The sequence below is a fragment of the Carettochelys insculpta genome, chromosome 23, assembly GCF_033958435.1.
Source record: "Carettochelys insculpta isolate YL-2023 chromosome 23, ASM3395843v1, whole genome shotgun sequence".
NCBI classification, from domain to species: Eukaryota; Metazoa; Chordata; order Testudines; family Carettochelyidae; genus Carettochelys; species Carettochelys insculpta.
Window position 1 is genome coordinate 22650447 of NC_134159.1, and position 23079 is coordinate 22673525.

General features: G+C 41.1%; 1 protein-coding gene across 1 annotated transcript in view; it reads left to right on the forward strand.

Moving 5' to 3' along the window:
* CAMTA1 (calmodulin binding transcription activator 1) overlaps positions 1–23079 on the forward strand; it is a 1240930-nt gene that overhangs the window by 24557 nt on the left and 1193294 nt on the right. Inside the window, exons 2-3 of the mRNA XM_075017972.1 lie at positions 785–895; positions 13283–13401. Of these exons, the coding sequence (XP_074874073.1) occupies positions 785–895; positions 13283–13401 (230 nt within the window). The remainder of the gene's footprint in view (positions 1–784; positions 896–13282; positions 13402–23079) is intronic.

Here is a 23079-nt window from a genome sequence, read left to right on the forward strand (position 1 = left end):
CTCTGTAATTTGCATAGCTTTCATATGAAGATTGTGGTGCGCTTCAAGGAAGGAGTTCCTTTGGGGAATTCTGGTGACAAATTATGATGTTACAACTTGATGGAATTAGATGAGTAGCGGGTATCCTTATATTGGAGAACTGTGTGTGGGGCCACAAACTCAGAGCCTCACATGGTTTTAGGAATCCAGCTTTGTGTTGGTTGTGTTTATGCAATTCACATTTTTCTACCTACATGGTAATATGTGTTTTCGCTTCTCTTCTCCGTGGATTGCTTTTCTTCCTACATTTCTGAACATTGATTCCCTCTGCTGCTTGCAGGACGACAGGTTGTCTCATCCATGAATAATTCTGTGTTTTTTAAATGCTTCAGGATTTTCCTGTTTAAAGTTAATAGAAAACTGAATTTGGAGAGAGTAAAATAACTTGCCTGCTAAACAGGCCATGGGGTGGGGCCAAAAAAGAGGTGTTCGGTGTGCAGGAAGGGGCTGCCACGGAGTGGGGTGAGGATTCAGAATCTGTGGAGGGGGCGAGACCAGAGTTAGCTGGCGCAGCTTGTGTCAGATGGAGAGGCACACTTGCAGGCACTGCCCCCGGAACTCCTATTGGCTGCAATTCCTGACCAGTGGGAGTTCTAAGGGTGGAGCCTGCAGGCAGGCTCAGGAATAAAACTTCCCTGCATTAGCTTCTCTGCCCCAGCAGGGGTGGGGTGAAGGGGGAACGGCAGTGCAAACAGCCATCCATGCAGGGGTTTTAGCACTGACTCCCTTCCGTTTGCTCTCACAGCGAGGAGCTGGCACTCGGGCTCCAGCCACAGCAGGGTGGAAGGAAGGGAACGCCAAGTCTCAGAGACTCACCGCAGGGCTGGAGCACTATCATTGTCTTGCTCTGCTGCAGGTATGGAATCCCCTAGCCTCACTGTGGGCCAGACCTAGGCAAACCAGGGATGGGTCCAGGTTGTGAGCCATAGGTTCCCCCTCCCTGGTTTAACTAGAGATGTGATTTTTTTTTTCTTAATTGTTTGTTTAAACTGATTCGGTTTTGTTCATGGATCAGTTTATACCTGTAAGTTACAGGCAAAAGATGAATTTGATATGAATTGTATAGACATGTTTGTACCGTACTTCAACTAAAGATGCTTTTAACCTGATACAGTTAAACCAGTGCAAATTCTTGGCCCAGAAAAGCCAAGAACAGAACACCACTGGTCATTACCTACAGCCCCCAACTCAAACCACTGCAACGCATTATTAAAGACCGACAACCTACCCTTAATCAGGATGCAACACTCCAGAAGTCCTTAGGTAACAGGCCTGTTCTCTCCTACAGACAACCTCATGAGGATTCTCACCAACAGCCACAGTCTATATACCACAGGAACACCAGTCCTGGAATTTTTCCTTGCAACAAAGCCCTCTGCCAGCTTTGTCCACATATCTATTCTGGAGATACCATCTCTGGACCTAACCAGGTTATTCACAGACTCACGGGCACATTCTCATGTTCCTCAACTAACATCATATATGCCATCATGTGCTAACAATGCTCAGATGCTTTGTATATTGGACAGACTTGAAACTCTTAGACAAAGAGCTAATGGGCACAAAACAGACATAAAAACACTCCTGATCCACAAACCAGTCAGCCGGCATTTTAATGGAGTGTGCCTTTCTGTTAATGACTTAAAAGTCTGCATTTTGCTGAAGCGGAATTTTCACAACAATCTTGAAAGAGAGGCTGCTGAACTCTTTTATATTCAAATTTGACACATTAACACATGGTTTGAACTGGGATGTGAATTTTCTGGGTCATTATAGGGGCTCTTTTGCATACTTTGCTTAATCTAATTCTTGACTCCCCCCCTTCTGCTGGTCTACTCTCTGATTTGCTCACCTTGATAATTTTTTTCTGATTTGTCAACCTTGATTACTATTTTTGGTTCTCTGTGCCTTAATATTGAGTCTGTTCTGGTATGGCTATGGTCTGAAGAAGTAGGTCTGTCCCACGAAAGCTCACCTAATAAATTATTTTGTTAGTCTTTGAAGTGCTACTTGACTGCTTTTTTGTTTTGACAGTGCAAATTCTGTGTAAACAGGGCTTTTCTATTATGTGTTTGTGGCTTAACCTTCCTTTAGGCTAGGGCAAGATGTTTGAGTGAAGTGGTTGAATTAATGCGATAAGGGATCATGGACTTGAGAAACAGAAGGAGCTTTTTTGTCAATGTGTGGCACTGTCCTGAGGACAGTAGCCACACAGCAAAAGGATTTTTGTACTTTTTATGTAAGTAATTTGCAGATTTTCCAGTCAAGGTTTGAGGGTTTTCAAGCAATCATTTGTGGGTTATCCGTGTCCAGCATCTCTGTTCTGACACAATTCCTGTTCAGTATAATTCCGGTTTCACTCATGGTGACCCACCAATATGGGTCCTAGACTGAAACTGTTTAAAATAGCTAGAAAAATATAAATAAAAGGTTTATTTTGGAACTGATTAGAAATTACCAAAGTAGTTGAAGTTATTCATTTTAATTGTGGGTGAACTTATTTGGGAATATGAAATTCAAACCTAACATACCAAACAGATCTGTGTAATCCTTTTCCTTTACATGCTTGTTTACAAATGGTAAATATTTGCCAAATCCTCTGCATAAATTTGTGTATTAAGATTGTCTTCTATTAAGATTGTGTTCTTTTGTGGCAGAGACTTCGATATGTATCTTTTAAAACCTCAAGAACATTTCTATTACACTGTAAATAATAAAATGATAACAGGAGGTCAGGATTTTCTAGCACGTTACCAACACTTTCACTTCTTACTGAGCTCTTAGAAGACATTTAGGGATAAATTAGAGCTAAACAGCAGCACAGAACGCTTGAGAGGCAGGACTGGTGGCTGTAAACAAACTTTATGGGACCAAGGGAAACTTGGCCACACCTATGATAAGAGGTCATCTGGCTGACTAAAATCACGCCAGATGAGTGTTCTGGATTAGAGAGGTTCAATGTGTACTTACATAGTTTTTATCCCTTCTTAGGTCTTGGCTTTTACGTAAATAGGTATGACGTGTCTCTTCCTTAAGTCTTTTCCTTTCTTCCTTCTCTTGCCTTTCACTCCCATCTTTGCTCTTTACCCTAGCCCGTGTTGTACTATATCTTCTCCAGTAATTTTTCCTCTCATTATTTTCTCTCTCCACCTCACAAGATTTCTGCATCATATTACTTTTCTAACATACCTATTATGTCTTCATTTCTCACGTGGCCACCAAAGGGTTTCACAAGATATTCAGTATCTGGAAGACTAAAACATATTCACTGTAAACTGATGAGGAAAACTGGATTTGGGGTAGACACTGTGAGCAGTATCCAAGTGCTAAGGCCTCCCCTGCCCTCCCCACACCCTTCAGTAGCAGGTGGGGATTCCATGTGGTTTGTATGCCTCTAATAATTTTTGAACCACCCAATGCACCTCCTACTTGAGAACCTCCAGGCTACCATGAAGATGAGAGGTTGTGGGGAAGGAGGGCTCCTCTACATTACTCCTTCTCCATGCTCATGAGTACTGAGATGGGGGTGTATGTACATTGCTACTCCTTTTGGTGTTTTTGCAGAAGTATTCACCCATGTACTCCTACCCATTCTCTCGCAGCCTCTTCCAGTGACCAGCTCTGTTGACTAATCTGCTGCTCATAACCTTCCCAAGCAAGCAGCCTAATTAATCTCCTCTGAGAGCTGAATAGTAACAGGGGTAGCAGTGTTAGTTTGTACTCCAACAGAACAAAGCAGCAGAAATGTAGCACTTCAAAGACTAATAAAATGATTTATTTGGTGATGAGCTTTTGTGGGACAGACGCACTTCTTCAGATCAATTTCATTTCTAATACAGACTGACATTTATAAGTACACAAGACAAAAAGAAAAAAATTGTAACAAACTCACAAATAAAATAGGATAGAAGGAAGGGGGTGGAGGGGGGATGTTAATTATCCTATCTGAGGTAATTACGAGCATCAAAGGAAGGGAAGCAGTCCTTGTAGTGCATGAGGTAACTGATGTCTCTTCATACCACATGTTAATGTGTCAAATCTGAATATGTACTCTAACTCACAAATCTCTTGCTCTAACCTGTTAAATTCTCTGTGTTACAGGACACATGTTCTCAGGTCTCTAACAGAATGGCCCACTCAGTTGAAGTGTTCACTGACTGGCTTATGTGTATTGAGTTTCTTGATGTCTGCTCTGTGTCTATTTATTCTTTGGTATAGTTTTCAATGGAGTGGGCCATTCTGTTAAAGACCTGAGAATTTGTGTCCTGCAACACAGAATTTAATAATTCTGATACTCGTAATTATCTCAGACAGGACAATAAACATCCCCCTCCCCACATCTCTTTCCCCCTTCCTTCTGTCCTATTTTGTCAGTTTTTATTGATTTTTTTTTTTTTTTTTTTGGTCCTCTGTACTTATAAATGTCAGTCTGTATTGGAAATGAAATTGATCTGAAGAAGAGGGTCTGTCCCACGAAAGCTCATCACCGAATTAAATCATTTTATTAATCTTTAAAGTGCTACTGGACTGCTTTTTTGTTTTGATAGAATATAGACTAACTTGGCTATCTCTCTGTTACTATTCAACATTCCTGAGGCGGTTCTCAACTTCTTAATTGGATTAACAGCAGTCAGGCAGTTAAGGTGGTCAATTAAATTGAGAACCATTTCAGCTGCAGAGCAGAGAACTGCATACCTGAGGAGCAGTGCCCAGCCCAGGTAAGGTGGGGGCGTAAGTCCAAGGTTGGGAGGGAGGACAGAGCGGATCAGCTCCCTGGCTTCCAGCCCCTGTGGGAGACGGGGTGCTCCCAGACCCAGCAGGGTTCCTGTGGGCCAGCTTCTAGCTGCAGGGGTTGGGGTCCCCTTCCCGTAGCCCCAGCTGGGGCTCCTGCAGCTGGCACTGCTGGCCGGGGCTCTGCCCCAGCCAGCTTTCAGCTGCAAGGATAGGGGTTCCCCCCATACCGATTTGGGGTTCCCATGGCTGGTGCTGCCAGCCAGAGCTCTACTTCCAGCTGCGGGGGTCCCTTTGCCTCCCCAAGCTCTCTGCAGCCTGTGAGTGACTCTTAGCCCCTGAGTGTGACTTCCCTAGCCCCTTCTAGCCCCTCAGCGTGACTCCCCTAATCCCCTCTAGCTCCTGATTATGGGGTTTAAGCCACGGGGGAGCACTTTGGGGATGAGTGTCTTTCCACCACTACAGCTCTGATTAACCATAGTAAATGTAATGTTATTTTATTAATATATTTCCCCTTTCTATGAAATAGCTATTATGAATATATAAACATGAGGGGGCACAATTTTATTTTCCTATGTCAGGTGTAAAATTAGCTAATTACAGCTCTGCCTCTTCCCCCTCATTTTTGAATTGCCTTGGGTCACCAAGTCTTCCTCAATTGTTAAAATGGGTCCCTTTCTGGAAAAGGCTAGGAACCACTGTAACTTGCTCTATCACCAGAGAACAGCCAGACTGTACTTCCCTCTAGTGACAGAAAGTGGAATGGCAGCTCTGCAGATAGGTCTGCCTGGTATCTGGAAGCCTTGTCTGTCGACAGCAGTCTACACTGCACTTTTGTTGACAGTACTCTTTTGAGAGAATGTTTTATGCCTCAAATTTTTGAGGGACAGTACTGTCGAGGCAAATGCCGAGTTCTGTGGAGACTGTCGACAGAATGCTTAATGTGTGTAGATGCTCCTTGAGTTATGTTGACAGAAGGCCTCTTCTGTCAACAAAATTAGTGTAGACACAGCCCATGTTTGGAACGTTACTTTTGCAACCATAAGAACTACAGATTTAATTGCTTTAAAATTAATTAATAAGTTTAGCTTCTGGAGACTCAACGCTCATCTTTAGAAAATTTACTTTTGGTCTTGAATGAATTAGGAAGTGGACATTTTAAGCCTTTATGTTGGTGTCCAGGGTTATCAGTTATGGTGACTAGCAGTAAATTTCCTGCAAAAGTTAAAAATAAGTAAAATATCTTTTTAAAAAACCCAAAATTTAAATATGACCATATTATACCTTTTTATATAAAATCTTTTTACCTTGTGATATAGTAATACTGTGAAATAACCTATCATTCTGACATCAAGATTATTCTCAGTAGATGCAAAAATAATTTCCTCAGAAAAGGTCGTCTTGACTGTTTAGAGCCCAATTTGCTTTATATAAAGGGCTATTTCTTTGATGAATGTGGTTTAAATATAGAAACTGGTGCATCAATGTGACATTGTGATCTAACGTATGTATTCAGTCAAATGAACTCTCTCTTTCAGTCTGTTTTATATATAGTGGGGATTTTTTTCCCCCTTTTCCCCAGTCCTTCAGTATGGTTAATTGCAGGCACAATTAATACAGCAGCTCTGCACATGTTATTTTTGTATGCAATAATTTGTGATTATTTTTAGAAACCATGTCATCTGTTTCTAATTTGAACAATAACCTTGTGGTTCTAGAAGCCAAACAAAAAATTAAGTGTTTGAATTGTATTGATATGATAGTGATAAAATTGGTTACCATTGAAATCTAGCTATTTGAAATAGTTGCACTGAGTTTTCCCAAATAACCCCATGTACGGTTAGCTATTAATATAATCAGTTTGATAGAACTGTGTTCAATAATTTTGTTTTGGTTTCTCTCAGAGCTTCACGACTGGAAGAATGTACTGCCCACAGACAGCCTTTGTATAAGCCCACAGCTATGTCTCTAATAAAATCCCAGATTTGAGACCTGAATCGAAACTTATCCAAATGATTAAAATTAGGATAAATTACATAAATTTACTGTGATTAAATGCAGCCATGTGTTAAAGTTTTTCACTCTTTTTGTAGTCATTTTGGAAAAAATCAATGGAAAATGCTCAAAGGTTAAGCTTTAAAGGTGAGCTTTTTTTTTAAGTTGGGGAGGGTAGGAGATGGGAGGAATCTGCAGAATATCCTGAAGGATTTACAACCATATGTCCAACTGAACACCATGAGATTTATGTTCCTATATCCTGTAGGAAACCCTCTGAAAATCTCTAAATGTTACAGTAGTCTCACTGCATGAAACCATTAAAATTTTTTAAAGCTATTTTTCATATGAAGAAATATGAATTTTTTTCAGTCATGCATTAATATGTCAACAGCTGCTAATTATTTCAGACAGCATTTGTAAGATTTACTCATCCCATATACAAGCGTCCCATTGCACTGATGGCAACTTCTGCAAAAATTGCTTCATATAGGTAACTTTATATAGCAGTTTATTTAGTTTTATTCTAAAGGCACCCATCCAAAAATATGGATCCTTTGACATGCATTTAAATATATAAACATGGTGAGGAAATGTTGTTGCATTGTTCAATTTTAGGTATGTTAAAGAGTCTGTTTGCAAAATTAATTCCTTTTTCCTCCATGCTGAGGTATAGTTAAGAAACAAAATTGAGAGATGATTGATTCCTAGTTGAAAATTAGGTTTATAAAACTTGTATGTCTGTGAGTATTATAGGCTTAAGCTGCGTGTTGGTATAGAACAGAGCTGCAGGCACAGGAGTTGATCAGCATCTATCCACCCATTTTTGTATACTGAAATTGGACATTTCACTGGTAAAACTCAGTAGTTGAATGATCTAGAGTTCCATATCCACCTTCTGAATCACAATTTGATAACCAGTTAAAAATGCATGTGTGGTGTAGGGGAGATTCTCATTATGGCCACTTGGTCCCTGGATGCTGCCAGTTATAACTCCCGAGGAACAGAACTGCAGGCCAGATCTACTGTCTTAACTATAAAGTTCATAGAAAGTTGTGTATTAATTATACACCATAAACCCTTTACAATTTTATGGGCTTGTTCGTGCTCCCTATGCTCCTTCCCCTGGGAAGCATCATGGACCAGAAAACTTTAAAGCACTGTAGTGAGTCAGTATGGCCTCCTGCTGACTCAGAGGCAGAGGAGGCTGCGCAGAGGCCCTGGTGCGCGGGCCTGGAACCAGAACACCAGAGGCCCGCCCCTCAGAGGGCGGGACCCAGGGCTAGAAAGGCCAAGGGCTGGGCATCTCGCGACCCATTAAAGCGTGGGCCTCCGGGCAGGGAGGACGCGCCTGCACGAGCTCCCCGGCGCCAAGGGCGGAGGGCGTGTCGCTGCCCGACCGGGCTGGAGGAGCAAGCCCCCAGCGGCTCCGAACAACCCCGGATCCAGATGCCCCAGGGGGACTACCCGGACTTCCCAGACCTGCCAGGACCCTCATGCTGGCGGAGACCCCCCGCCTTGGAAGAAGCCCCAGGAGCGGCCTGCCCCAGAGTCTCGGCGGATCCCTGCAGCCCTCAGGCCCAGGATCGCCTCGGGTGCACCGTGCTACCGCCGCCCAACTATCCCAATGACATTGATATGAGCGACTGGCCGGAGCCCCCGAAGGTGGACGATTTGGAGGAGACCGACCCTACGGGACCCCCCGACCAGATGGACTGGGACCTTCCGCCAGTGGAGGGAGAGGTAGGAAGTGGCCCGGGGAACGACACTCCCGAACCCATGACAGTGTGTTGCGGCCTGGATCCCCACTGCCGTGGTCGTGTGTGAGCGACCCCCGGGCCGGGTCGCAGTGGAGTGGGAGGGCCTGCGACCCCCTACCCCCTCCTTGACAGGGCCAGCCCACATTGGGCCTGTGCTCAAACCTTTGTGCTGTTCCCCCACCCCAAACTGAGGGCTGGGGGCCTGTGCTCAAACCCTTGTGCTGTTGCCCCGCCCCAAACTGAGGGTGGGGGCCTGTGCTTAAACCCTTGTGTTGCTGCCCCGCCCTGGACTGAGGGCTGGTCCGGAATTGTGTTATGACTGTAAACTGCTGCCCGCCCTGAACTGAGGGCTGGGCCTGTACTGTACTGCTATTGAGAACTGCTGCCCGCCCTAGACTGAGGGCTGGGCCTGTATTGTATTGTAACGGTGAACTGCTGACCGCCCCGAACTGAGTGCAGGGCTGGTGTTATAACTCCTTTTTGGGGGACCGCCCGCCCTAGGCCAAGGGCTGGGCGTCTCAGGACTCTTACAAGCACATAATAACAAGTCTTAGGCTATGTCTTCGAAGGGGGCATGGCAATCAGCCTGATCAGAGAATACTAATCAAATGCTGCGACGAATATGCAGCATTTCATTAGGCTAATTCTCCCTGCGGCACCTTCGAAGTATCAAGTGTCCTGTGGAGTAAAGGCACTTCAAAGTGCCTGTGACTATGTGGCATGCTGGCACTTTGGAGTTTTGACACTTGGAAGTTGCCACAGGGAGAATTAGCCTAATGAAATGCTGCATATTCATCGCAACATTTGATTAGTATTCTCCGATCAAGCTGATTGCCATGTCCCCTTTGAAGAAGGGGGCAAGTGTAGACATAGCCTAAGACTTGTTATTGTGTGCTTTAAAGTTTTGTGGTCTGTTGTGCTTCCCAGGGAAGGAAAGAGTGTAGGGAGCATGAACTAGACAGTAGATCTGACCTGCAGATCTCTTCTTCAGGAGTTATAACTGGCAGCATCCAGGGGCCCAAGTGGCTTTCCTAAAGCAAAGTATTGCTTGTTTCACATCAAAACATTTAAGAAAAAAGAACTTAAAACAATAGTTTATACATAAGCTTGTTTTAGGCATAGGGCAAATTATGAGGCTGACAAGTTCTATTGTTTTGCTCAGCCTCTTATACTAACTGGCAACTCAGTTTTGTTGGGTCTCCAGCACTCTCCTCCAGCCTGTTAGAGCCTCACTTCTTTGCTTGACTTCCACTTACTCTTCAGACTTGCAGCTCTGTGCCTTTTTGCCTTATGTCATTCAGTTTACTCCCAGCAGCTTCTGTTTTTGAATGGAGCCATGAGATGGAATTGTCACTCCTCTGGAATTGTCTCCTAATCACTCTGAATTGTTTACTAGGGAGGTTGAGTCATTTCCACCTTCCTGCTTGTTTTCCCAACAGTCCTGTTGATTTAACCTAGTATTAATATCGAGTAAACGTTCCAATAAGCTGGTTAAAATAAGTAGTCAAACTATTACAGAGCAGCCTGTCTGTCACACACTTCACTGCGTATCTTATAAAATAATCTGCTTGCAAGAGCAGTTGATGTAACAGGATGCATATTGTTGTATTTCACATATGAGAGCACAATCAAGATTTAAAAATTCCTGAGATAGTCAGCTTCTGACTTGCACTTAGATTCTGATTTCCAAAATGGTTTCAAAATCCTTCTAATCATGTAATTATCATTTTAATTGTTGTTCTTGTTCTTACTTTAGCTATATGTTATATTGTAGCGTGTGTGTGTGTGTCTGTGTCTTGGTTACTTTAGCTATATCTTATACCGTAACTTCTTTGTCTGTCTGTCTCTGTCTCTTGGTTACTTTAGCTATATATTATACCATAGCTTCTTTGTATGTATGCGTGTGTGTGTGTGAGAGGGTGAGTGAGAGAATGAATTGCTGTGGTGGGGTCCATTTAGCTCGCCCATATTTGGGTGTGTGGCACTGCAGCCTGGTTTGGCATTCATTGTGTTATAATGCTACACAAATAAGCAGTTTACTGGCTGGGGACTTCCTGGAGAAAGTGACTCTCAGGGGTGTTGGGTCAGTTTGCACAAGAGCTGGTTGAGTACCCTTTCAGCTGTTGTGTTGTGGATTGCCTCCAAGTTTAAAAACAAAAACACTGAGTGCGGTGTGATTGGAAAAATAGAGAATCCCTGAAACAAACATTGTAAATGACTTTTACCACCATGTTGGCTTCTATGTTATGAAAATAAAATAAACTGTTATTTGAAATACACATCATGCATATTTTATAAATATAGAGTCTGAAATATTTACCATATATTTGTGAGGTAAAGGCTGTTGAGAAGTTGTTGTTTTTTGTTTAAAAAGTACATAGGATATAAAAACATGCATAGAATTATACATTTTGACTATTCACACTTTCTGTACACTGTCTATCTTAAGATGGGCAGGAAGAGAAGTAAAGGAGGTGGGAGAACTAACATAACTTGTGCCTTTATTGTCCAGAGTAAATAGTTTTTGTGCTGTATCCTGGTCCCCCGTTAGTCACAAACTTACAAAATCTAGGGACAGATTCTTGCTTTTGTGTACACAGTATTCAGCCCAAGTTAGCATGGATCCTTGCTGGACCCTTTAGATGCTTTTGAAAATAGATAATCATAAAAATGTTAATGCCACTGGGATTTCTGCTAGAATGTTGCAGTGAACTCTGAATAAATTTGAAGGCTCAACTTTTGTGGTTACTAAAGAGGTTACTCTCCCTTTTCCCAGTCTAGAGTCATCTGACTAATGCAGGGTGGAAGACTTTCCATTGCTCTACTACCCCCCACCCCTTCTCCCTACCATCCTGTGTACTTTGAGGGCAGATCTAGACTAGACATGCTACATCTAGTATCTGTGATGAAGATACTCTGTTGGTGATCAGGAGCATGTCTACCACTGCCATAGCAACAGTGTGCACAGAATTTAAGTTGCTGTAACTTGCATTGCTTGAGAGTGTCTTTCATACCTCTAAGTAATGCACATGAGATCTACTTATGTGGTAGTGCGTAACTGCCCAAAGGAATTGTGTGTGCTTTCTCAAGTGGCTGCAGGTTGAAACTGACCTCATTCTGGTCATGTTGTCCAGACACAGTCTTCATTTATACTAGAAGCATCTGTCTCCAGAAGTTACTGTTGGAAAAGACAAAGTTTTTCTTGACAGATTGTGTCTACATATAAGAAGGGATTCATCTTTTGACCCACTCTGTCAACATAAATGCCCTTGGAGTGTATATATATCTTCAACAAAATGCATTTCATGTGTAGAGGCTCCACGAGTTTTGTCAACAAAACCCTCTAGTGTAGACATAGCCAGAGATCTCAAAAACTGGCAGAAGTTGATGATGCAGCAGAGTAAGAACTCAGTGTCTTGGCAAAGCAGTTTTAGTAGTTGAAGATGTAGTAGGGATGTATGCAGATTACTGGCAGATCTTCCCAGTGTAGACGCAGTTTTTAATTGACAAAAAAGTGCTTTTTCCAGTATAGCTTATAGATTCGTTCACCCAAAGAATTTATATACCTGCAAACAGGGTGTGAGGTTGCAACCATGTCAGTCCCAGCACATCCACCTCCTTTCTATATGGGGGGGGGCAAAACTGGACACAGTATTCAAGATGTGGCCTCACCAGTGCTGAATAGAGGGGAACAACCACTTCTCTAGATCTGCTCAAAATGCTCCTCCTAATGCACCCTAGTATGCCGTTGGCCTTCTTGGCTACAAGGGTACACGGTTTGCTCATATCCAGCCTTTCATCCACCATAAACCCTAGGTCTCTTTCCGCTGTACTGCTGTCAGTCCCCAGCCTATAAAAATGCTAGGGATTCTTCCACCACAGGTGCAGGACTCTACACTTGTGCTTGTTGAACCACAACAGGTTTTTTGGTCCACTCCTCCAATTTATCCAGGTCATTCTAAATTCTCTCTCTGCCCTCCATCGTATCTACCTCTCCTCCTAGCTTTGTGTCATCCGCAAACTTGCTGAGGGTGCAATCCAGTCCCTCATGCAGGTCATTAATAAAGATGTTGAACAACACCGGCCGCAGGACCAAGCCTTGCGGCACTCTGCTTGAAACCGACTGCCATCCAGATATTGAGCCATTGACCACTACCCATTGGGCCCAACGGTCAAGCCAGCTTCCTATATCTAATCTATATCTATATCTTTCTGTATCTATATCTAATGTATACCAGGCCTTAGGAAGCTGGCATTACTTCAATTTGTATTCAGTTGGGCTATGTCTACACTAGAAGCATCTGTCTACAGAAGTTACTATTGGAAGAGATGTTCCAACAAAACTTCAGTCGACAGATCATGTCTACACATAAAAGCAAATCTATCTTTTGACCCACTCTGTAGGCAAAAAGGTACCCTGGAGCATCTTTGCATCTTTTTTTTTTTGTCAACAGTTTCTTTAGACAAGATGCATTTTGTGTGTAGATGTTCTGTGAGTTTTATCTACAAAGCTCTCTAGTGTAGATGTAGCTTGGTGTGCAGAAGATTACCTTTTGCCCTCATGAGGGATTGATATTTGTTTTTCTTAAAATGAAATCTTAAATTCTCCAAAAGTTAGTGATTTTCCTGCTACCACTTGACATGGAAAATTACCTACTCCTCAGTGGCAAGTAGATTTTCATGTCTTGCTAGTTTGATTTTACTATAACAATTTTTCCTTACTATTGCATACATCATATATATTCTCTCTTTCCTAGATGATCATGGGAACAGCAATGGCAGTCATGTAAAAATCTTTTTACCGAAGAAGCTGCTTGAATGTCTACCAAAATGTTCAAGCTTACCAAAAGAGAGGCACCGTTGGAACACTAATGAGGTAGCTATTTTTTTTCCTTTTGATAGCACTTTTCTTGCTGCTTACTGCCTGGTTTCATATTTGTGGAAGCTCAAGGAATAACTGAGGTGAAATAATTCATATGGAAACTTATGACTTTTGGTACCTAACAGAAGCTGACTCACTTTCTGAGAAGCTTGTGTTATTTAATGAGCTTTGAACTGTGCTTGTTTCAAAAAGACAGAATGAGCATGCTGACTAATTGGGTAGCAGCCGGTTCTGTTTGTGTATGTTGCAGTGTTACTCAAAGGCGTCGTTTAACTCAACATGTATCTGATTAAAATGTTGTTACTGTTATCAGGATTTAATGAAGATATGGTTTTGGTATTGTACTAAACAGTAGTGTTTTGAAAATGTGAAATTACTGTTAAAATGGATAATGATAGATTTCTTAACAATAAAACAATACCTCTCCTTGCAATACAGTCCTCCTTGCAAAATGGATTTCTGTTTGAGACTTGGCTAGCTTACCAACTTCTAAGAAAATCTTGTTAGGAACAGAGGATGCAATGAATCAAGTGTTTCAGACCATCAGTCCAGTTCTAGAAACAAGCAGGAGGTTATTCTCTGGCTGTGCCTTAACAACTCTGTTAATAACAGGATTTTTGTGTTGCCATACAGATAAGAAATGTGCTCATTCCAATAAACTTGATGTCTAGGGATACAAATTGAAATTTAAAATACAGTCTGTGTGTCTGCAAGCATTTGCGTATTGAGCCTCTTAGGCAGAAAGGGTACCCTCAATATAGTTTTATATATGAAATGGTTGTTCCCTAAAATATGACAGATAGTATTTGAAGTTATTTTATAAGAACTAACAAGTCATAGAACAAAACAAATATTTCAGTAGCTAATGTAATTAAAATGTTTACTATAAGCTATCTGTTCCGTCACTGAAATCATTTATTGTACCAGACTTGAAGTCTTAACTAAAAATGTACCAACAAGTTTTCACAAAAGCACCTGGCCATACTAGCACAAAAACAAGAATCTTAAGAATATATAAATCTATATAAATGGTAACTTTTATATTAGCAACAAAGCATGAACTATTAGTGGTTCCTATCATTTTAAAAGATACTGGTTTTAGGCATATGTTTAGACAAGTAAAATTTTTAACTTGTATCTCGTCTTGGACAAGACAAGTGGTTTCAGACACTTCTCTTAAAGACAGAGCCATTAAAAAGTATAAATGTTTTTTTGAATCACATAAGATAAGAATATCATGAAAATCTTCATAATGTTATTTATGCACATAAATCATAAGCTTCAGTTTCAGTATCTCATATCGATCACATCTGTGGTTATAGGAATTCTGGGTAAGGTTACACAGATGTCAAGTTGGAGAGAGAAATGATTATGTTGTGAACTAGAAGGTGTATGGAATAAGATTTCTTTCTGGTGTTCACAAGATGTAGTAGGCTAGGAGAGGAGATGGAGAGTGTGATCCGTGGGGTGTGTGTCAGTCACTGTTGGAGTTGTGTTCAAATATTTATTTTTAATAATACTTCTCATATAGTTGTAGGTAAGTCTTAAACTGTTTGCCATTAAATTAGCTAAATAATCTTCCCAGCACCACATTGTCGATGGTAAATCAGTTTAGTCTTTTGGATGTGAACCTTATCACTGTCGCTTGTGCCTTTGTTGCGTCTGAAAAGTTGTTCTGTAGAGACCCTCACAAGTGAAATAAGGATGATGTTCAGAGGCAGCAGCCAAGGGACTATTTCTGCCCTTAATTTAAGACTCATGGTTTCTGTTAACTTCTCTGTATATTGTACTGGCTTCAGTTTATCTATGAATGTGTTCAAAGGGTTGACCTTTAAGCATTGTCCTAGTTGTGTGACCTGTATTATATTGCATACCAAACAGAGAATCTTGTACTTTAAGATTAGCTGCATTAAATGTTCTTCAGAAGAGCACTGTGTTTAGAATTTTGTGGATTTAAACAAATATTTATACTATGAAGAGTATTAGTAGAAGATGAAAATGGACATTATGTCCCATTCTCTCTGATTATGAATTAAATACATTTCTATATTGTTGTTTAGGATTAATGGAATCCGTCACCAAGCCTTGAGTCCAAATCACGGTATAAAATCTCTGTTCGTGAGAAAACGTTGTGATTGGCAACTACTTGATGCAACCAAAGATTATTTTAATCTGTTTTAGATTATATACTGCTGACTCTGTGTGGGCACAGCCGTTTGTGTCGTGACCATGACAGTGTTGCAAGCTGTGGCCTGCATGCACCCTGTGCATCATCAAGGGTTTACTACCCAATCAGAACCCAGCATGCATTGACAACCCCTCCCCCCCCCGCCCCGAAGGGCTAAGGGCTCAGCCACATATGAGGAAGTGGGTCCAGCTAAGGGCTTAGTCACATATGTGGAAGCGAGACCCCTGCCCTACCAAACATTTAAAAACTCCTAATTCCTAAAAAGTGCACAACTTGCTGCATTGGCCCAGGGGTTGCTTCCATGTCCAAACCCCGATAAAAAGTTAAACTTCCCCCTCCCAAAACGGAGACGTGTGTACCTTGACAAGCCCGTCGGCTGGCCTGAGACACTTGTCTCTCCCACCGAAAATCCAGACCCTTTTGGCTAGATGTTGGTGTGGGCTCTGCTCACCATCTGCAGTTTAAGCAGCCTGTAAGTACAGGCTTTCCCTTGTTCATCACCTGACATCGCGTTGGGGTAGATGGCTAGAACATGCTAGGTATTCCCCCTTAATCCATGCCCGCCCCCAACATTGATTAAGCCATTGTTAATAAAGTGTTTTTTTTCTTTACACTCACTGCTTGTCTCGTCTTTGTCCACTACTCTTCCAGCAAACCCCTTTTATTCCCGGGACACTCTGTAACTCTATTTTTTGTACTCTTGCAAAACTACTTTTGGGATAATTTACTTAAAGACCAAAATACTGTTTCTCAGGTATCTAATGTTTAGTACATTGTTTTTTTTTCCCCTAAAATATAGGGCTGGCAGAAAAATGCAATAAGCAGTTAGAGAAGTGGGGCATTTTAAAATACTTCAAATTTTTCACTGTTTGCTTACAGGTTATTCAGTTTTAACTAAAATGTTTAATAGAAATGTAATTGCATATCAAAGTGTCATCTATTTTTAAATCAACTTTATAGTGTTCTTATATTACATGGTGAAGAAAGTATTATTTGTAAATTTAAATGGTTTTTATCAGATTGTAAAATTGTAAGTTTAGCCAAGCCATTTAGTTATGGCTTTACATTTTTGAGAACCTGGACACTATATATTGCTCTTTACAATGGTGACAGTGAGATTTCATATGCATTCTCAGTTAAGCACAAAATAATACCTAATGTCTAGAAAATGTGCTAAAACTGTATTTGAATAGCAGAGTGGTTTTGGTTTTGGTTTTTTTGCGGGGGGGGGTTGAGGGTTGCTATTTCTAAAACAGAAATTTAATTCCTGTTGCTCTTACTGTACAGAGAGGCAAAAGTTTTCCGTTAAAACTGCTGGGTTTTGTAGATGTGCTTGTTCTGGAAATCTAGTCTCTCCCCATTTAAAAGTAAAGCGTTTTTCCCATTAACGGACCAGTTTTTCACACAATACACTCAACCCCTCTCCCTCTCACCTCCTCCCAAATCCCCTGAAATCCTGTTCCTGAAACTTAGTGCATTGTGTCATACCTTGGTAACTTTTTTGAGAATTCTGAAAGAAATCAGTAAAGTTTTTAAGTTGTGGTGATATAAAATTTTACCTGAAGTTATGTTTTGGAGCATCTATGTTCCCAAATTATTGGCCTGGAAACTTCTCCTTCCACCGGACCTGCAGGCTCAGGAGATGCTCCTAGAACTATGGGTTGAAACAACTCCTGGCACCGGGTTCTCTCACCCACTCAAGTAAATTTTCTAACGTTTTATGGTGACTACATTTGACTACATGCCATTTCCCTTTCCTTCCTCCTCATAGGAGGGATGGGATCAGTGTACTTTAAGTTCCAAAATCTTCAGCCAATATGGAATGGTTCCTGGAAGAAACACTGCCTCAATTCTGGCCCCCCCAAGCAGGGGGAGGGCAAAACACTGCCAGACTTGATCTGGCTGCGGCAGCCTACTGCTCTGAGCCCCACTGCTGCTGGTCCTTGATCACGGGCTCTGGCCCCAGCCCTGCTGCCACTGGCTGTGGGCTCTGGCCTAGCTACTGCTGGACCCAGTGTTGGCCCTGCTGTCACCGTCTCTGGCACTGCTGCTCTGGGCTCCCACTCAGGTCTCTCTGGTTCAGGAACATCCATGGTCCTGCAAGACTCAGTGCTGTCAGACCAGAGAAACCAAGGTTTTAGAGGTACAGCCTGTAATGTTCTTGGTTACTGACCTTTGTTGAACCTAACCTTTACTCATCAATTGTTCATTTGTGAGTAACGCAAAACTATTTTTTATTTCTTCAATACATTTTTCTACAACATTCAAAGCACTTCATTTGAATCTCAAGATACCATTACCTGACCTTGAAAAGTAATACTTGTGACCACCTACTTTCCATAACCATGCTGTTCCAAGTGCTTCGTTAGTTGGCTTTCAGCTAGCTGCTTGTTCTTGTAGGTCTTTGTGAATTTAGTGTCTTGTGTTTTGTAAAGATTTGTTAAAATAGTCAAATCACTTGTTGCTATGTGATTTGCTGAGAGATTTTTAATTTTCTTAAGCTACCATTTCTAGTTCACCATAAATCTATGTGTAGGGAAGATCCATTAAAAGTTGTGGTTTGGGGGATTGGAAGAAAGAAGACTTTCACTAATTTTCATCAGAGAAAATACAAATCTAACAGACTTGATATTGTTAGTGTTTTACTAAACCAAAATATTTGTGGGTGGACTCTTACTGAACCTTTCCTATAACCATAATGGTTTGTAGAAGTACTTTCAGAGCTGGGTTCAAGTCAAGATGAATGGGAGTGATGGAATCTATCCCCTTGCACCTTAAAAATTTCATAATATTCTTGGGATAGGCAACCTTCTTAAAAGGGACTTAGCCATTATGCCAAAACACTGACAAAACTGAAATACTTTTCAAAGTGTCAGCAAGAAATTAGATTTTTTTTACCATCTTTTCTGTAACTCTGATATGTCTTCTAACGCAAAACTTAATGAAAAGCATGAAGTAACTCAGATTTTTTCTTATTACCTGTAGTTTGCAGAGGCAGCGAGCTAGCTAGTGTAATAAACCTTTTACATAGTTGTACAACAGCCAGTACTTAAAGGACTGGAGTATTTTAACTACACAGACTAAATCAGCTCAGTAATCTCTTGAGAACAATGAGAATATTTCTTGGACTAACTGCATCCAGCCTGATTGGTCAAGACTACAAAATATATTGTGTATGTTATCATATGCCATTATTATCTTGCATTGTGTTCACTATAGTCTTATAGTTTTCAAGTTTGATTTGTCATGCAAAGTTAGGACTGTCAAACTACTTAAAAATAATTGCAATTAATTGTGGTATCAATCAGTTTTAATTTCATTGTTTACTACACCATTTAACTATTTTTGATGTTTTCTACATTTTCAAATATGTTTTTCAGCTAGAACACAGAATATAAAATATATGTATTGTATATTTTTGCTCACTTTGTATTATTTTTGTTAGAAATGCAGTTTCAACTTCTCTGATCCAGCTACACTCATGGTCCGGCATGATTTTAGTTAGCTGGATGTCTGTTTTATTATCGGTGTGGTCAAGTTTCCCCACAGTCCCATGAAGTTTGTTTATAGCCGCCAGTCCTGAGTCTGTGTTCTGTGCCATTATGTAGTTCTAATTTACCATTAAATGGCTATGTTTACACTAGCACCCCCCTTTTGAAAGGAGGATGCTAATGAGACACTTTAGGATATGCTAATGAGACACTGCAATGAATATAAAGCACCCTATTAGCATAATGGCAGCTGTAGCACTTCGAAAGAGCTGCTTTTGATTGCACGTGGCTCGTCTACACAAGCTGCTATTCCCAGTGGAATGGTGGCCTAAGTATGATCGGACCTTTGAATGTTCAGCATAATTGAAATCAATATATTAGAAAATGTAGAAAAACATCCAAAATATTTATAATAAATGTGTTATAAATTTGTTCTGTTGAACAGCCAAATTAAAACTGTGGTTAATCACTACTTTTTTAAATTGAGTTAATGTGGTGTGAGTTCATCACTTGAGTTATCTTTGGTTATTTGACAAACACATGTAAAGTATTGCAAACTCTGATTTCTTACTGAGTCAGTTAATCTACAGGGGTCCCTTTTACCACCACAAGGTAGAGTGGCTTATAAAATAGCAGTACCTGTGGTGCTGTGCCTTTTTGCATATAGGATATCTTCCTGGCAGAGCTCGTTAGGTTGACAGTAGCTACTATCTTCTGTTAATAACAGAAACAATTCTGTCTCTTGGAGTTGTATTCGTAGTTGAATGCACCTCCAGAGAAATGTATCTTCTTTAAGAGAAATCAGAGCAATAGACTGGCCATGTGTTAAAGAAACTGTGTTTGCAAGTACATATTATAGAATGATAAGACTGAAGGGATTTTGAGGTAAGGATATAAATATTCATTTAAAAATGAACTGGTTAAATGATTAAAATTATATCACTTAATCAGTTCGGAAGGAAATAGTGAGAGCGGCATCAGACACCAACGGGCGCTGAGCCCACGGTGGTTGATGATGATGATGATGACTTAATCAGTTAACCTAGGATTGGTGCAGAGCAGCTTGGGTCCTGCAGCAGGGGCCTCTGCAACTGGGGTCCTGCTGGCTAGCTCTGTGCGGTCAGGCCCCCTCCCTCAGCCTGTGGGCAACCTTGCTCTAATTTGGACAGTCACACTGTGGCTGGAGGAGGAGCTTCTCCAGTTAGTCCTGGGAGTGGGGACTGCTCTGGGTGGGTCCAGCCCTCCAGTTAACCAGTTATCAGGTAAGCATGCTGGTAAGTTTAGTGCTTACCACGTAACAGGTTGACCTTTCACATCCCTACCTGAAAAGTCACCAAGTCCAATCTCCTGCACTCATGGCAGAACCAAGCACAATATAGACCATCTCTGACAGGTGTTTGTCTAAGCTGCTCTTAAGTATCTCCAAAGATGGATAGGTCCCAACCTCTCTAGGCCTTTTATTTCTGAAGTTAATCACCTTGAAATTAGAAACGCCTCCAAACCTCCTTGCTGCAGTGTAAGCCCATTGCTTTCTCTCTTACCAGAAGGTAAGGAGAATAATTTTTCTCCCTCTTCCTTATAAGAACATAAGAACATAAGAATGGCCATACTGGGTCAGACCAAAGGTCCATCAAGCCCAGCATCCCATCTGCCGACGGTGGCCAATGCCAGGTGCCCCAGAGAAGGAGAACAGAAGACAAGTGATTTATCTCCTGCCATCCATCTCCTGCCCTTGTTATGAAGGCTAGGGCACCATACTTTATCCCTGGCTAATAGCCATTTATGGACCTGACCTGCAAAAATTTATCAAGCTCTTTTTTAAACCCTAATAGAGTCCTGGCCTTCACAGCCTCCTCGGGCAAGGAGTTCCACAGGTTGACTGTGCGCTGTGTGAAGAAAAATTTCCTTTTATTAGTTTTGAACCCACTACCCATCAATTTCATTTGGTGTCCCCTAGTTCTTGTATTATGGGAAAAGGTAAATAATTTTTCTATATTCACTTTCTCCACACCATTCATGATTTTATATACCTCTATCATATCGCCCCTCAATCGCCTCTTTTCCAAACTGAAAAGTCCCAGTCTCTCTAGCCTCTCCCCATATGGGACCCTTTCCAAGCCCCTAATCATCTTAGTCGCCCTTTTCTGAACCTTTTCTAATGCCAATATATCTTTTTTGAGGTGAGGAGACCACATCTGCACGCAGTACTCGAGATGTGGGCGTACCATAGTTTTATATAGGGGAAGTATGATATCTTTTGTCTTATTATCGATCCCTTTTTTAATAATTCCTAACATCCTATTTGCCTTACTAACTGCCGCTGCACATTGCGTGGATGTCTTCAGAGAACTATCCACTATAACTCCAAGATCCCTTTCCTGATCTGTCGTAGCTAAATTTGACCCCATCATGTAGTACGTGTAATTTGGGTTATTTTTTCCAACATGCATTACCTTACACTTACCCACATTAAATTTCATTTGCCATATACCAAACTTTTAGCTGAAGGTAGCAACATGTGGCCCATTGGTGACATGTGAGCCACCAGGATAATCTTCTTGCAGGCTGTGAAACGTTTTGGTAAAGTTGACTGTCTGCAGCCACTGCTTTCCAAAGCTTTATAGCGATTGTAAGTCTCTGCATTTGCAATACGAAGTTTGTGGAAAACCATTAGTATTGAGAAAAGAAGCCAATTAGCAAACTGGTGTAACTTTGAAAATCCACAATTCATCGTGAAGATAAATGTCAATGCACCTCTGTAAGTAAACAGCACAGGTCCAGGTGTTGGTGCTACAGAATGTATAATTAAGCATGATATTGACTTCATCTATTACATTCTCCAACTGTAGACCCAAGTCATCCTATTTCTTCTTTTCACATGTGCCAATCTTTCATAACTATGTGGTTCCAGTTACTCATCGCCCATATTCTGAGGAAGGATAGGAATTTCATTCCCACCTTGTAAATGGGTTCACTACAAGAGTCCCAGTAATCCAGAAGATCATTCCATTGGTTATTTTAGGTGTTGATTGCATAGGCAGCTAGGCTGTTCTGCTAAGGGAAGAGCTAGGTGTAAAGCTTGACATGAGTGGAACAGTAACAGAGGTAGCCATGTGAGTCTGTACTCCAGCAAGCTCATTGCCAAATAAATCATTTTGTTAGTCTTAAGTGTGGAACAGTCACATTGCCAAGAAGAGCCCCTTGCACAAAGTGTTTTGGATAGCATCTTTCCTGAACTATAATAAAGGGGAAATAGGGCAGCCCAAAACTTTAGATCTGAAAGTTTTATCAGCCTAAGGTTTAATTTCCATTTACCCTGCATGTCTGAGAATTGTCTATCATGAATGAATTGCAGGCTTCTTCTAGGTAGTTTCCTTCTGAGCATCTGTCTGTGCAGCTTAAGGTGTGAGTTTGTGAAGTCTCTCGTTGCTTCTGAAAACTGACAGTTTTGAGAAGGCCATGTGAGTACAGTGAAACTATATAAAAAAATTAGCCTTATTAAACACGACCTCCCCCCGAAATCCCAGGGTATTGTAAAGTACAGTTCTGCTTCACCTTCATTACAGTAAATCCAGTCAAAGGACTGACAAAAGTTGGTTACTTATTGGAGGTTGTATTGAAGTTCTCTGCTGTTCTAAATTTATACCATGAAAAATTTGCCACTAATAGCCCTGCTCTGTTTCTCACACATTTACATAATTAGCAAATATCTAGTGCAGTCTTGCTGATTTTAAACAATGGAAACCTTGTGTTTCTTGGTTATATGCAAACAAAAGCATTCATAATTGGTGTTCTGTGATGTAGTCTTTGAAATAAGGGTTTTATAAGAAAAAAACAAGTTTGATTTTTTTTTTCTTGTCCTCTCCTTTTAACATGACTAAGAGGATAATTGTACACTCATCCCTCACTATACAAGCACAGTTGGTTCCCAACTTTCTGCTCATAGGTGAAAACTCATAAGAGGGACACTAAATTCCCATTGAAATACATGTA